This window comes from Mustela lutreola, chromosome 11 (assembly GCF_030435805.1).
Source record: "Mustela lutreola isolate mMusLut2 chromosome 11, mMusLut2.pri, whole genome shotgun sequence".
NCBI lineage: Eukaryota > Metazoa > Chordata > Mammalia > Carnivora > Mustelidae > Mustela > Mustela lutreola.
This window is the reverse complement of record NC_081300.1, coordinates 46,514,014-46,527,658: the sequence shown is the minus strand read 5'-3', so window position 1 is coordinate 46,527,658 and position 13,645 is coordinate 46,514,014. Positions and strand designations below refer to the sequence as shown.

General features: G+C 36.2%; 1 protein-coding gene across 3 annotated transcripts in view; it reads left to right on the top strand.

Moving 5' to 3' along the window:
* IMPACT (impact RWD domain protein) overlaps positions 1 to 13,645 on the top strand; it is a 29,748-nt gene extending 16,103 nt beyond the window's left edge. For 2 of the 3 annotated variants that reach the window (XM_059139474.1, XM_059139476.1), the window contains exons 6-11: positions 193 to 315; positions 2,719 to 2,816; positions 5,128 to 5,201; positions 8,264 to 8,354; positions 10,006 to 10,140; positions 11,085 to 13,645. In XM_059139474.1, the coding sequence (XP_058995457.1) occupies positions 193 to 315; positions 2,719 to 2,816; positions 5,128 to 5,201; positions 8,264 to 8,354; positions 10,006 to 10,140; positions 11,085 to 11,153 (590 nt within the window). In that variant the 3' untranslated portion in view covers positions 11,154 to 13,645. The remainder of the gene's footprint in view (positions 1 to 192; positions 316 to 2,718; positions 2,817 to 5,127; positions 5,202 to 8,263; positions 8,355 to 10,005; positions 10,141 to 11,084) is intronic. The other variant, XM_059139475.1, reaches the window with a different exon arrangement.

Here is a 13,645-nt window from a genome sequence, read left to right as displayed (position 1 = left end):
TACTCTCTGCAATCATAAGATATTCCAGGCTCATCTTTTCTTTTCCTTGCTCCAACCTTGGTGTCAGCTACTTCTCATAAAAGTCCCTGATTCCTTCTATTGAAGAATGGTGTTTAGAGATCAAGACCAAAAAGTTTTTAAGTAGAATTCCTTACTCTCAGAGTTCACTGATAATATCTCATATCTACATAGGCCCTGATGTAAAGAAGAAAACTGAAGAGGAAGATGTAGAATGTGAAGATGATCTCATTTTAGCATGTCAGCCAGAAACTCCTGCTAAAGCATTGGATTTTGATATCAGTGAAAATCGAACAGGTATAATGTTACTAACTAGTTTCTTTAGAGTAGAGTGGGATAGCAGTATTATGTATTGTTTTTGAAATGGTGTAGAAATATAGTAAACTCTCACATGTTAAGAAATAGTTTCGGGCGCCTGGGTGGCTCAGTGGGTTAAAGCCTCTGCCTTCGGCTCAGGTCATGATCTCAGGGTCCTGGGATTGAGTCCCACGTCGGGCTCTCTGCTTGGCAGGGAGCCTGCTTTCTCCTCTCTCTCTGCCTGCCTATCTACCTACTTGTGATCTCTCTCTGTCAAATAAATAAATGAAATCTTAAAAAAAAAAAAAAAGAAGAAATAGTTTCTAATTTGTAGAGAATTGAGTTATTTTTTTCCTGCCCACCAGCCATTTTGGTGTTTGCTGGGTCTGTCGGAATGGTGAGAAAGAAAGAAATTTCTCCTTCCCTTCACCCTTTTTCTTTTTGTGACTTTCTAGTGTTTTGAATTAATGATGGGAGAAACTGAAACTAAGAAAAGCTGTGTTAATGTTTTCAATTCACATCCTGTTTTTATATTTCTATTTTGAAATTTTCAGCTGTCTCCTGATGTCACAGAGTTAAGTTTTAGTCTGTGCTCACAAATATAAATGTAATAATTGAAAGTGCAACCACTGAATTAAAGCTAGTAAAATGCCTTTAAGATTTTAGTTTTTGCTTAAGCAAATTTGTTCCATAATCTAGTAGTAGTCAGCTTATGAATAGATTGATGTGATAAATCAGCTCTATGTTGTGATCAGAAGGTATCTTCCATTTTAGTATCTTAAAATTTTGAATAATAGCATCAGTTTTCTCAAGTCTTTTACAAAAACATGATAGATCAGAGGAAACATTCATTCTCATTGAAGGTAAGGTGTTTCCTATGCATTATACAGTAGGTTTTACTTATTAAATTAATTAATTTTCTATTTTTAAAAAGATTTTATTTATTTATTTGAGAAAAAGAGAGCATGAGCGGGGGGGTGGGACAAAAGGGAGAAATAGACTTCCCGTGGAACAAAGGGAGAGAGAGCAAGCAGAGGAACAGGGAGCCCAATAGAGGGCTCACTCCATCCTAAAACTCTGAGATCAGTTGGTGAGCCACCCAGGCACCCCTACACAGGAGCTTTTAAATAATACTATGAGATTTTAAAGTTCTTGCATGATATTTCAGCACTAGCAAGGGGATACACAGGAAGAGAAAAAGTGGGGGAGAAGACCCAGGACTCCCACTCCTGCTTTAGTCTCACATTTTATTCATTTATGTATTTGTGGATTTGGTATAAGATTTCTTTTGGGAAACAGGATCCAGTATTAAAATAAAAAGTAAAAATAATAGTCACGATAAGCAGTATCTGGTTCCTCAGTACTGCTCTAGTACAGTGGTCACAGTTCGTTCAAGAAGAGGACGCTCTCAGAAGAAAGGCAAAAGTCCTGCATAAACTTGGTTTCTTGTCCGAGTCCTGTCACAAACCAGTGTAGTGAGGTTGGACAAGCTGTTTAAAGCTGTGAAGAAATATTTGTACATGTGTTAGTTGAAGTAGTTCATTAATTATAAGGCAAGCTGACTAGGTAATATTCAACAGATCAGTGAATAGAAATAGAAAATAATTTCAGTTCTTTTTCCTGAATAACTTTAGATCCTAAATGAGGCAGATGTAGCAGCCAGGATGGTTGGTAAGTTTCTCAACAGAGTGAAGAGTGAATTAGTGGTTCTTTTTTTTTTTTTTAAGATTTTATTTATTTATTTGACAGACAGAGATCATAAGTAGGTAGAGAGGCAGGCAGAGAGAGAGAGGAGGAGAAGCAGGCTCCCCGCCATGCAGAGAGCCCGATGTGGGGCTTGATCCCAGGACCCTGGGATCATGACCTGAGCCAAAGGCAGAGGCTTTAACCCACTGAGCCAACCAGGTGCCCCTAAGTTAGTGGTTCTTCAACTTATTTAAGGAGCAGAGTAACTCGAAATCATGATACTCCCTGCAATACCAGTTTGGTATATTCCTGATATAGTCAATCCTATGAAGTAGGAACAGCTTTATTAGTAAAAGATGTTACATTACAGCTATACAAAATAAAGTCCTAGGTTTTCCAACAATTTATGCTACTGTAACAGTCCAGGATTTCAGTCCTAACCCACCTCTGGGTGACCTTGGCAGGTGAAAATCATTTTTAAGTCAAGTAGTCTAATCTTATTTATTATTTGGAAACTTTTTGCTTAAAATTATAATTTTTTTAAAATTATAATTTAATTATAATAGACAACTATTAATGGCTATAGGGGTTGATTTGCTGTATAATTTATGTCTCTTCCCCAGCTCCCTTCCCCACCCTCTGCCCACACCATTGTTAATTTTTCAGTATTTGAATGTGAGAATTTTAAAGATAAAATACAATTCTTTAAATTTATAGAGATAGAAGAATTACCTCCGATTGATCATGGCATTCCTATTACAGACCGAAGAAGTACTTTTCAGGCGCACTTGGCTCCAGTAGTTTGTCCCAAACAGGTAAAGTTACTGTGTCCAGCTCACTTTGATGTTGTTTTACCAAAGTAATTCAAGTAATGGTTTTGCAATAATATCCTTATTTTTGCTATTGCTTTTAGTTTTCATGTAAGGTAAAAATTTTTTGCTCGTTTTCCTACGCCCAAGTTACTGTCAATCATGGAAGTCATTTGTTTCTGTTTGTCACCACTTTCAAAATTGTACCCAAATTCTAATTAGGGCTTAACCCTATCATGGATTTTCAAACAAGAAAAACCCATTGGGTGGAAAATTATGATGCTTAATGTCTTGTTAAAAAGAATTATTTGTCCTATTGTGTGGGAGTTCTGCAAAACCGCATGGGTTCCATTGATGCCCAGGGAAGGGGACAGTGGACAGACCGGCTGATCAGAGTCTTTCTAACATGAATTCCTTTTCCTTTTCCTTTCTGCCTCCTAACCTTAGGTGACTTGGCTCCCACCCAAGGATATCAAATGGGAGACTTTTCAGTCACAAACTGTAACAACCTATAAAGTTAAATTAACAACAACAAAAGTGTCATTAATTAACATAGGTTTTAATCATTAGTCTCTTCCCTTTGGTCTCTGTAGCTCCTCTACTGTAAGCTCTTCTAAGCCCCGACCTCCAGGGATACAGTTCTTTGTACCAGGCCTCACTTTCACTCTCTTCTGGTCTCTAGAAGAGGAAATTCTTCTCTGCATTAACTAGTGGTCAAGATAACAGCTTTTGGTGCAGGCTTCTGGCTCTTTGTCTCAGCAACTCTATTTTGTCCTGGGCTGTTGCCCAAAATCTTGTTGCTAGGGTCCTCATTAGACATTTTGTTCTGAATCTGTTCATCCTGGATCCTCTTTCTTTCACTGATTATAATGACTTAGACTTAGTGGATTATAATTTGTGAGAGCTTAAATAAATCTTAGATGTCATTCTCTACTTTATTGATCAGGAATCTGAGAACCTAAAATATTAAAAAATGATAAACAGAAGACTGCACAGTTTCTGACTCAAATTGATATCTGTAGCTGCAGCTCAGTTTTCCCTGCCTCCAGGATTTCTTCTGTATTCTTTGCCCGTTACCTTTCTGAAAGGTCTGGCCACATGTCACTATCCCCAACCCCGAGTCTTTGAGTATTTCCTTGTCTAAAAGGAAAAACCTGAACTTATTATACGAGGCCCTTTAGTATAGGATCCTAGCTTTATCAATTATACAATGTCTTTTGTAGTCTCATTCATACTCTAAACAGTTTCTACATAAAGCTATTGGTCACTTCCAGAACCGTTCTCTTTTCTGTCCCTGGTAGGGTTACCAGATAAAATATAGGATACCTTTAAATTGGAATTTCAGATAAACATTACTGTACAGGACATACTACTACTAATAAAATTATTTGTGGTTTACCTGAAATTCCAATCTAACTGAGCATCCTTTATGTTTTATTTGCTAGATCTGAGAGATTTGCACACACTGTGTCCTCTGAATGGAATGGCTTCTTCCTCCCCCACCCCTTCTTCTCTTTTGATGCAAAAGAGATTGCGCTCATCTTTCAGGACCTGGCTTATGTTACCGCCTCTATAAACCTTAGATGACTCCCAGAGAGCATTTTGGTTTTATATTTGGGACATACCATTATTTTTTATCTGTCACATTGGATACATTAAACCCGGTGAATTTTCAGAGCTCATTTAAAAAAATGGTCATATTTACTTTTAAAATTCTTTACATGGGTGGGCGCCTAGGTGGCTCAGTGGCTTAAGCCTCTGCCTTCAGCTCAGGTCATGATCTCAGGGTCTGGGATCGAGCCCCGCATCAGGCTTTCTGCTCAGCAGGGAGCCTGCTTCCTCCTCTCTTTCTCTTTGCCTGCCTCTCTGCCTACTTGTGATCTCTCTCTCTCTGTCAAATAAATAAATAAAATCTTAAAAAAAAAAAATTCTTTACATGGGTAAAAATTTTCATATATAAGTACCTATGACATGGTTAGTGCTCAAATATTTATTGATATTTGGTGCTCAAACATACCGGGTCTAGAGGCCAGCCTGACCCCTCTCCATCAGCTCCAGTAAAGCTTTGCCTGTCGCTTTGAAGGAAAAAAAAATACCAGGTCTATAATTTTTATACCAATTAAGAGTACCAGTTTCTGCCTCTAAAATGAGGAGAAAGCTTTGGAAATGGCTTTTTCAGAGCATAGTGGATTCTTTAAATCACTGTTTCAGTACAAGAGTATTTATATCAATATACTTTAAGATACTTTTCTAGCATATATTTGTAAACCAAATAAAAAGTATACAGTAGTTTATTTATATTACTGCTGTTTTTAAGGTGAAAATGGTTCTTGCCAAATTGTATGAGAATAAGAAAATAGCTAGTGCCACCCACAACATCTATGCGTACCGGTGAGTGATCATCACAATATTAGGAATGTTCCATTTGTAAAAAATGGGGGAAACTGATGCATGATTTTAAATAACAACTGCTTTGGGGGATTTTTTTTTCCTTTATAAAACTAATGATCATATAGAATATTTGGAAGCTACAGAAGAGAAAAAAAAGAATTGGAGGGGAAATCAGCCATTTTCTGCCATTAAATGTAACTGATAATAATTTGATATATTTTGATGATATATTGTTACATTTTCTTTCTGTCTTCTATGCAAAGTTTATTTTTTCAGTGCATTACCCTACTATCCTTTTTCTTTCTTAACAAAACCATTTTTCCATGTTGTTACAATTGCTTTATAAACATTATTATAATGGCTGTGTAATATTTCCATTATTTATTTAACCATTTACTTTTTGTTCAGTTTTTCATATTTTTTGATGTTATGGAAAATAGTCCCGTGAACACCTTTTTTATTCATTTTAGATATTCAGGATAGGTTACTTCAGATTCTTTTTTGAAATGAAATGGGCATATAATTTAAAAAGAAGAAAGAATGGATTCTTAAAAGTAGAATTATCAAAAAGTATGAGTGTTTTTGAGACTCTTGATACATACTGCCAATTTTTTTCTTTTGAACCAATTTATACTCCCTTTAGCAGTGAATCAAGTGTGCTTCTTTTTACTATATACCTTTTAGTTTTGAATACTAAGGTTTTATACAAATCTTTGCCGGTATGTTAGTAAAGAGAGGAAAGGCATATTTCTAAATATGCAGATTAATACAGACTTACAAGAACAGAATTCAGAACTGAAAAGAATCAGAATATAAACATAGAGACAGTGCAAATTTAAAATGTGATCAAGAATATTGGTAAGATCTAGGCTTTCTGAAACTCAGGAAACTAAAAAAAAAAAATCTTTCATTTTGGATAGGTGAGTTTTTAATATTACTAAGTCACATTAGTTTACGTGCCAAAACTTAGAAAAGACTAGTTGTTATACAATTCCCTACTTACTGGAGTATTGGTGGACAGAATTTTGATATTTTCTTTCTGGGTTAGGGTCATCAGTATAGAAATGAGTGATTAGTATGTGATTGCTCTCAGTTATTAGAATATGCTGTGGAGGTATTAATAGCCATTCATTCATTCATGCCATTTGTTTACTGAGTGCCTACTATATACCAAATGCTTTACAGAAGTTAATTCTGATTATTTCAGCAACTCTGTCCCTGCAGAAAGCTTTACTTTTTCAAAATCACATGGTTGTTAAGGGGTAGACCTAAGTTTGAGAAACTAATTTCATTTCTCTAGTTTATGCCTACGCAGCTGTGTGGCTGCACCTTCAACAATAGCTGGCCATAATGTTGATCTTAAATTATCAAAAAGTTAGGTAATATGCTGCATATTCTATTTCAGGCCCCACAGTTTGGGGTTTTTAAGTTCCTGTGAGTATTTTTATAGTTTTTCATATTAATAGATGGTGAGCTATCACTTCTCACAAATTTCAGCATGACTACGTGCAGCAGCCCCTCCAGCTCGCTCCTTTGTGACACTTGGGAATGAAAGAGCTGAGCTTGTCAGAATTGTGTGTCGCCCAAGAGTAAAGAGGCACAAAGTGGAGGCTTAAAGGACCCCACTGGAAATAAAACAAAGTACCTTTATTTGGTACATGGACTTTGCGTTGTGTATTTTGAATGCTTAGGATCCTTTTAAGGTGACTTCCTGGTTCTGGGGTTCTGGGGCTGTGTTCCTGCTTTGGAGTTAAGGGGCACTCTTTAGCTGCTAGCGCTAGTACTGGCACACACAGCTGTGGGATACGGCATCATTATCTTCCTGGCATGTGAGGAAAAAAGCAAAAATGTCCATGGGATTTCATTTTTTAAAAACCTAACAGTTTATAACTTCATAAGTTATGACTTATAACTTCAATTTTCTTCACTGGTTCCATAAAATTACAGTGTTAGATTATAATTACAGTCCTAATATAAACCAACTGCTGACTCCTTTTTGCTTTAAATTTGCCATGTAAAATGTCTAGTAGTACTGTGTTTTCTTGGAACTCTAAATAATAACAGAGCCTGGTCATAGTAGGTGGGCAATAAATATTTATTGAGTGAATGAATGGAAAGATAGGTTGAAGGATGAACGAGTGAATGAATGAACATGATTGCTATAATAAATATGAATATATAAGAAATAAATGAATATGTTTGCTGTAATTGACCTAGGTATATAGATATGGTAGTACGTGGCTTTTTATAGCCACAGCTGATAAGATATCTTTGGTGCATTTGCCTTGTCCTAGATGGTATTATTTCTTAGGGGCCTAAGAAATCCATCTTAACTGGCACCGTTTTCTTTTTATATCTCACACTTACTTACCATGCTTATTCTGCTGCAGTGTAACCCTACGTTATTATTCCAGACGCGAACTTTCTAGGTAATTTAAATAAGTAAAAATACCATGATTTATCTCTGATACTGATAACCAACCAGGGGAAAAGTTACAGAGAGAATAAATCTTATAATTCTTAGAATAGGGAGGATAGAGAAATGTTTGATGGCCAGAATAAGATGTGAGAAAGGTATAAAATGTTCATTTATGTTGATTTTGTCACCTCTATCTTTTTTATATCCTTTTTGTCTCACTAGCTCTTAGGCTCTTTGAAGACAGGAGTAAGCTATTTATCTCTTCTGTATCATTTCATAGTGCCTACTATGTATAAGGCTTCTATACAACAAGTTCTTAGTAAATGTTTCTCAGTAACTGCTCTCTGTAACCTTATAGCTTCAAGGTTAAATGAAGTGTCAATGTGTAAACTCACCTTCCCATAATCAGCATTTCTCATTTAAAGGAGGCATCCTTGATTCCTAGCCTTCCCAGATATAAACAATGAAATATACCAGATAATGAATAATCAGTGAAAATATGTCTAATTTATAGCTGAAGAAGAATTTTTTTTGACAAATATGCTGCTTTTGGAAGTAAATTGATTGCAACAAGTATGACGGTGTAACTCTTAGTGCAGTATTTTGGGATTTCAATGTGTAACACTGTCTTATGTATTTCTAGAATATATTGTGAGGATAAACAGACCTTCTTACAGGACTGTGAAGATGATGGGGAGACAGCAGCTGGTGGGCGTCTTCTGCATCTCATGGAGGTAAGTGTAACTTAAACCCTGTTAGTACTGTTCTCTGCACCATAAAACTTTTCGATGAAACAGAACTCCATAAAGGGAATCAGTAAATCAGTTAGGCTGTGTAACGTGAAATTTATTTGGGTGAATTTGTAGTTAATTTTTAAATACCGACTGAGAGAAACTTTTAACCACTTGATAACGGGCAGAAAGCACAGCATTAGTAACAAGTGCTGTGCTTTGAAGCCCTGTCAGTCACAGACAATAGAAGATTATCTTCAGCTATAGAGAAGTATCTTCTTTTTGTTTCTCGACAGTGTCCTTCCTGTTTCCTCTGTTCTGTCTCTGTGCAGATCCTGTTAGTTGGGTGTTATTGGACCGTCCAGATGGACCCAGAATGCTTTTTTATTAAGTTGTCCATCTCACTATCTTATGTTTTAAGACATTTTCTTACCTGTCTTCCAAGATTTCCATTGAATTTTTAAAAATGTTTAGCAGTCATGTATTTAAGTTTTAAGAATTCTTTCTTCTTGGAGTGCCTGGTTGGCTCACTCAGAAAAGCATGTGACTCTTGACCTTAGGGTCATGGGTTCGAGCCCCATGTTGAGTGTAGAGATTACTTATAAATAAATAAATAAACATTAAAAAAAATAAGAATTCATCTCTATTTTTCTATTTTTATAGTGTAGTGTTTTGACTTTATGGATACAGTATCTTCTAAAATTTTTCTGAGTGTGCTAGAGTTTCTTTTTTTTTTTTTAAGATGTTCTCTCTCTTAAATTTTTCCTGGTCCAGTTTAGTTTATCTTGTCATTTCTCTTTCATGCTGCTGGACTTTTTTTTTATCTCTATGGTAGTCATTGATTCTCTGCTATTTTTAAGAATAGATTTGGTTTTTTCTTAAGGTAGTTGCTAAGTTTCTTGTGTTACTGTATGTGGAGGTTTGTTTTCTAGACGGGCCATTCAGGGCACCTGGGTGGTCAGTCAGTTAAGCGTCTGCCTTTGGCTCAGTTTATGATCTCAGCGTCTTGGGATCAAGCCCCACATCAGGCTCTCCTTAGCGGGGAGTCTGCTTCTCCCTCTCCTTTTGCCTGCTGCTCTGCTTACTTGTGCTCTCTCTCTCTCTAATAAATAAAATCTTAAAAAAAAAAAAAGGGCCATTCCCTTGAATGGAATGGTACTCCGTGTGTGGTCAGGCCTATAGATTGGTGGGCTTCAAGTTAAGAGCAGCATTTGACAGGTGTCAAACTGAGGAAGACCTTGCTGGTGGGCACCAGCAATTATTCATGCAACCCTTCCAGTGGTTTGTTCAGAAGCAGGTTTTGGTTGTTGTTTGGCTTAGGGGCAAGAGGCTGCTTACACTGAGCTATTGTGGTTGAATTCATGAAGAACTAGAATGCTACCTGCATGATCTCCCCTTCACTCTACCAGGTTGCTCCTAACTTTGGAATTCGAGGACACTGTGGAGCAGTGTTTGCTTTCTAAATTTCCTTCTTATTCTAACATTCTGTGACCTGAATGTTAGGAATCTCACTCTGCTCACTTATGGGGTTCTGCCATTAAAGTCACGGGGAAATGTTATGTGCAATTTTGTATGCAGGTCATTTCATTCTCCTTTAAAACTTGAATTCATACGTGTCTATGTGTATATCTAATTATGCTTTTGAAAATAACAGATTTTGAATGTGAGAAATGTCATGGTGGTAGTATCACGCTGGTATGGAGGAATCCTACTAGGACCAGATCGCTTTAAACATATCAACAACTGTGCCAGAAACATATTAGTGGAGAGGAACTACACAAATTCACCGGTGAGTGGTTATTGAGATTATATAGAGAGTTTCTGACCACTGCCTATGAAAAAAAAAAAAAAGAAAAAATTAAGAATGAATCAAAATGTTTGAAGGATGCCTGCGTGGCTCAGTTGGTAAGTGTCTTCCTTCAGCTTAGGTCATGATCCCAGCCAGGGTCCTGGGATGGAGCCCCATGTCAGGCTGCCTGCTCAGCAGGGAGTCTGCTTCTCCCTCTCTCTCTGCCCCAACACCCTCCCATGCGCATGCATGTTCTTTCTTGCTCTCTAATAAATGAATAAAATCTTTAAAAAAAAAGAAAAGAGAGAATGTTTGTGGTGCATTGGAAATTGTGGGCTTAGGTTCTATTAAGAACAGTGTGACTAGCCTGTTGTGTGAACTTGGGCAGATCACTTCATCTCTTGGAGCCTTAATTTCATAGATTCATACAGAGTTTTATAAAACCCTTAAAGACCAATTTTCACGCTCTAAAATTGAGGCCGGGAGAGGTTGTGTAGCTCATGCTACAATGAACTAGATGTTCTTCAACAGTGTGTAAAATTCTGATATTCCCTGTTAGTGTCAGAGCACTTTCCCTCTCCCCTGGCATGCATTGGAAGGCCTGCCTTTATACTTTGAATTTTTTTGTTTTGTATTTTATAAGCAAGTTTATTTTAAGTTTGTTGCGTTCCTTTGGAAAAGGAACAATAGATTAAATAACATCCAAATTATTCAAATGTAAATCTGTTAGGTCAGTGAGTGTTTTCCTTGACTACCCTTGTTTATTTTGGAAATATTAAAATAGAATACAAGTGAAAGTGCCCTATAAAACAGAAAGATAATACAAATGGAAGTAATAATACTTTCATTCTTATACATATTCTATATGATTAGACTAAAGTTTCCTAAGCCAGTCTCTTCATATAAATGGGGAGATACTACATTGATATTTATGTCTTTTTTAGGAGGAATCATCTAAGGCTTTGGGAAAAAACAAAAAAGTAAGAAAAGACAAGAAGAGGAGTGAACATTAATACCCAAAATTATATGACAGGTTAATATGCCTATCACTGTTCACAAATTCCACAGTCACCAGGGAATATTGTGCAGAGAGGATCCTGGACTGCTCAAGTTGGCCAAACCATTGTGGACACCAGCGCTGTCTTTTCTTCTTTGGTTATATCATCTGCCAAAAATAGAGAACTTGTGATATATTCATGTGTATTTCAGGCTGATTCAGAAGAATTAATTTGAACTTAATTGCCACTTCATCTAATTGAGGAAGGTAACAGTTGCCCAGGGCAGTACCTGAATTAACTGTCCATTTCAGTGCTTGTCAAGTGCCTTTGTTAGGTGGGGAAGAAATGTCTCGAGAGGAGTATAAATACCTGGTATCTTGTCGTCGGGATTCTCATTATGTTAAATGAATATTGCCTTTGACTGCTATTTATGGCTTATTGGAATAGGAGCTCATGGCAGATTGATCTTGGAGAGTTTCTTCTTGTGATTTTGGTTCACAGTAAGTCACCTTTCATTTTATAGTGTTCATCATTGAGTAATGATTAAGCAAAAATCCAGGAGTATCCATCTGTAGTTATGTGCTGAAGTGATAATTAATCTGCCAGATTTGTTTGCATAAGTGTTATTGCTTCCGTTTCTGTTGCATATTGGTGATTGTGAAATTTCAAAATGTGACTTTTCTAACCTCTGCTTTTTTTGTTTAATTCTTGTAATGTAAAGCAGTAGATAGGGAGTGTCTGTAGTTTTCTCCCGTCCCTGAAATGTGTTAGTGTAATATTCTGTTTCTGTTTTTTTTTTTTTTTTAACATCCTGGAAGTACCTTTCTTGTGATCTTCATTGAGGAATTAGGACGATGCTACAAGCTCTGCCGCAGTTAATGGGGCGTTTATAGAAGGGGATAGAGGTGGGGAAAGCCACACTGGTGTGGGTAGCACGTCATCCGGTGGTTATGTAAGTGTGACGCATGATTTCTTCTACATTCCAGCCATCTTTCTCAACTCCATGACTTTGCAGAGAAAAGGAACAAATGTTTTGACTGGAAAAACAAAGAAAATCCCTCTTTTTTTTCGTTATTACCAGATTTCCCTTTATATCAGTGTTTTATGTTCCTCCTTTCATCTGTAAGTTATGCCCTATACCTCTACGCATCTAGACAATACAGTTATCTTTGAGATATAGCAGTAAGCTATTAGCTGTTCCCCCTTTAGATATGATTGCAAACAGTTATTGAAAGTTATTAATTGATTGCAGATTTGTCTGGGATTCTCTTCCAAACGCAGGGAACGGAAGTTCGGAGGCAACTTGGAATGGTGCTTGCATCATGGAGAGCATCACAAATACTCTTTTTCTGTTCCCTTGCTGTCTTGCCTTTGAAAGACCCCAAACTCTTATTTGGTATTTTTAATAAAAATCTAGTAAATGGCTTTATACTAGGATGGATTCAGAAGTAAAATCCAAATTGTATTTGTTGTAAATATGTCTAATGTTGCCAGTGATTAGTAGTTATCAGAGGATGTCCTAGATATATTTAGAACACTTACCTCAGATTCCACGAAAAGTTAAGTAGCTCCTGTTAACAAGTTGAAATCCATTAATTAATGTTAACTTCACAATTTTGGCATGTCTGACCTGTGAAAGAAGATATGAAACAGGAAGAATTTGGTGCTGCTGAAAAATTCAGTTAATTTTTCCAAACACCAAATTTGAATTTCTTTCTTGCTGTTTCATCTCACAGTTATTTAGGTCTTTAGATAGAAGACCTTATATCTGTGATCTCATTTGCCCTTATTTTTAAAAAAAGTCTTATTTTTGCTTCTTTCTACAAAATTATTAGTCATATTTTCCTGTTTAAAAAACCCAATATCCTTTGCCCAAAGGCAGTTAGCTAGTAGGGAGAGATCTCAAAGTCTCCAATTCTGAAATCTGAGTTACTTATATTTGTATTCAACCATTATGGACCCCCAACTAATGATAGCATCTTTTCTCTATTTAAAATTTCTCTCTATTAGAGGATTTTCAGATTCTCCAAACAATAATTTTCTATAGCCAGATCTATATGCTCTGGCATATTTTATAATATACAGTATTAGTTAAAAATATTCTCCATATGCCAGTATGTAAGAGCAAGTAGCATCTACTTTTTAATGGGAAAAACAGTATGATTTGGAGGTATGTATCATGAAACAGGATATATTTGAAAAGAATTTTATCAAGCTAATCACACCCAAGAAAGACTAGCATGAAGCAGATACTGTTTGGAGGGCAGGTGAAATTTACTGGAAAAATTGTATAATCACTTCTAATTCTACTCTCTAGAGATAACCATTATTAACATTTGCTATGTACATCCTTCTATTTTTTTCCTATGCATGATTTTGTATATATAGCTATTTTTATTTCCATAAAATGGTATTAAACTGTATATACTGTTTTGTATCCTGCATATTTCATATAGAAGTATATTGTTAACATTTTCCCATGTCAATAAATATTCTTCTATGGCTTA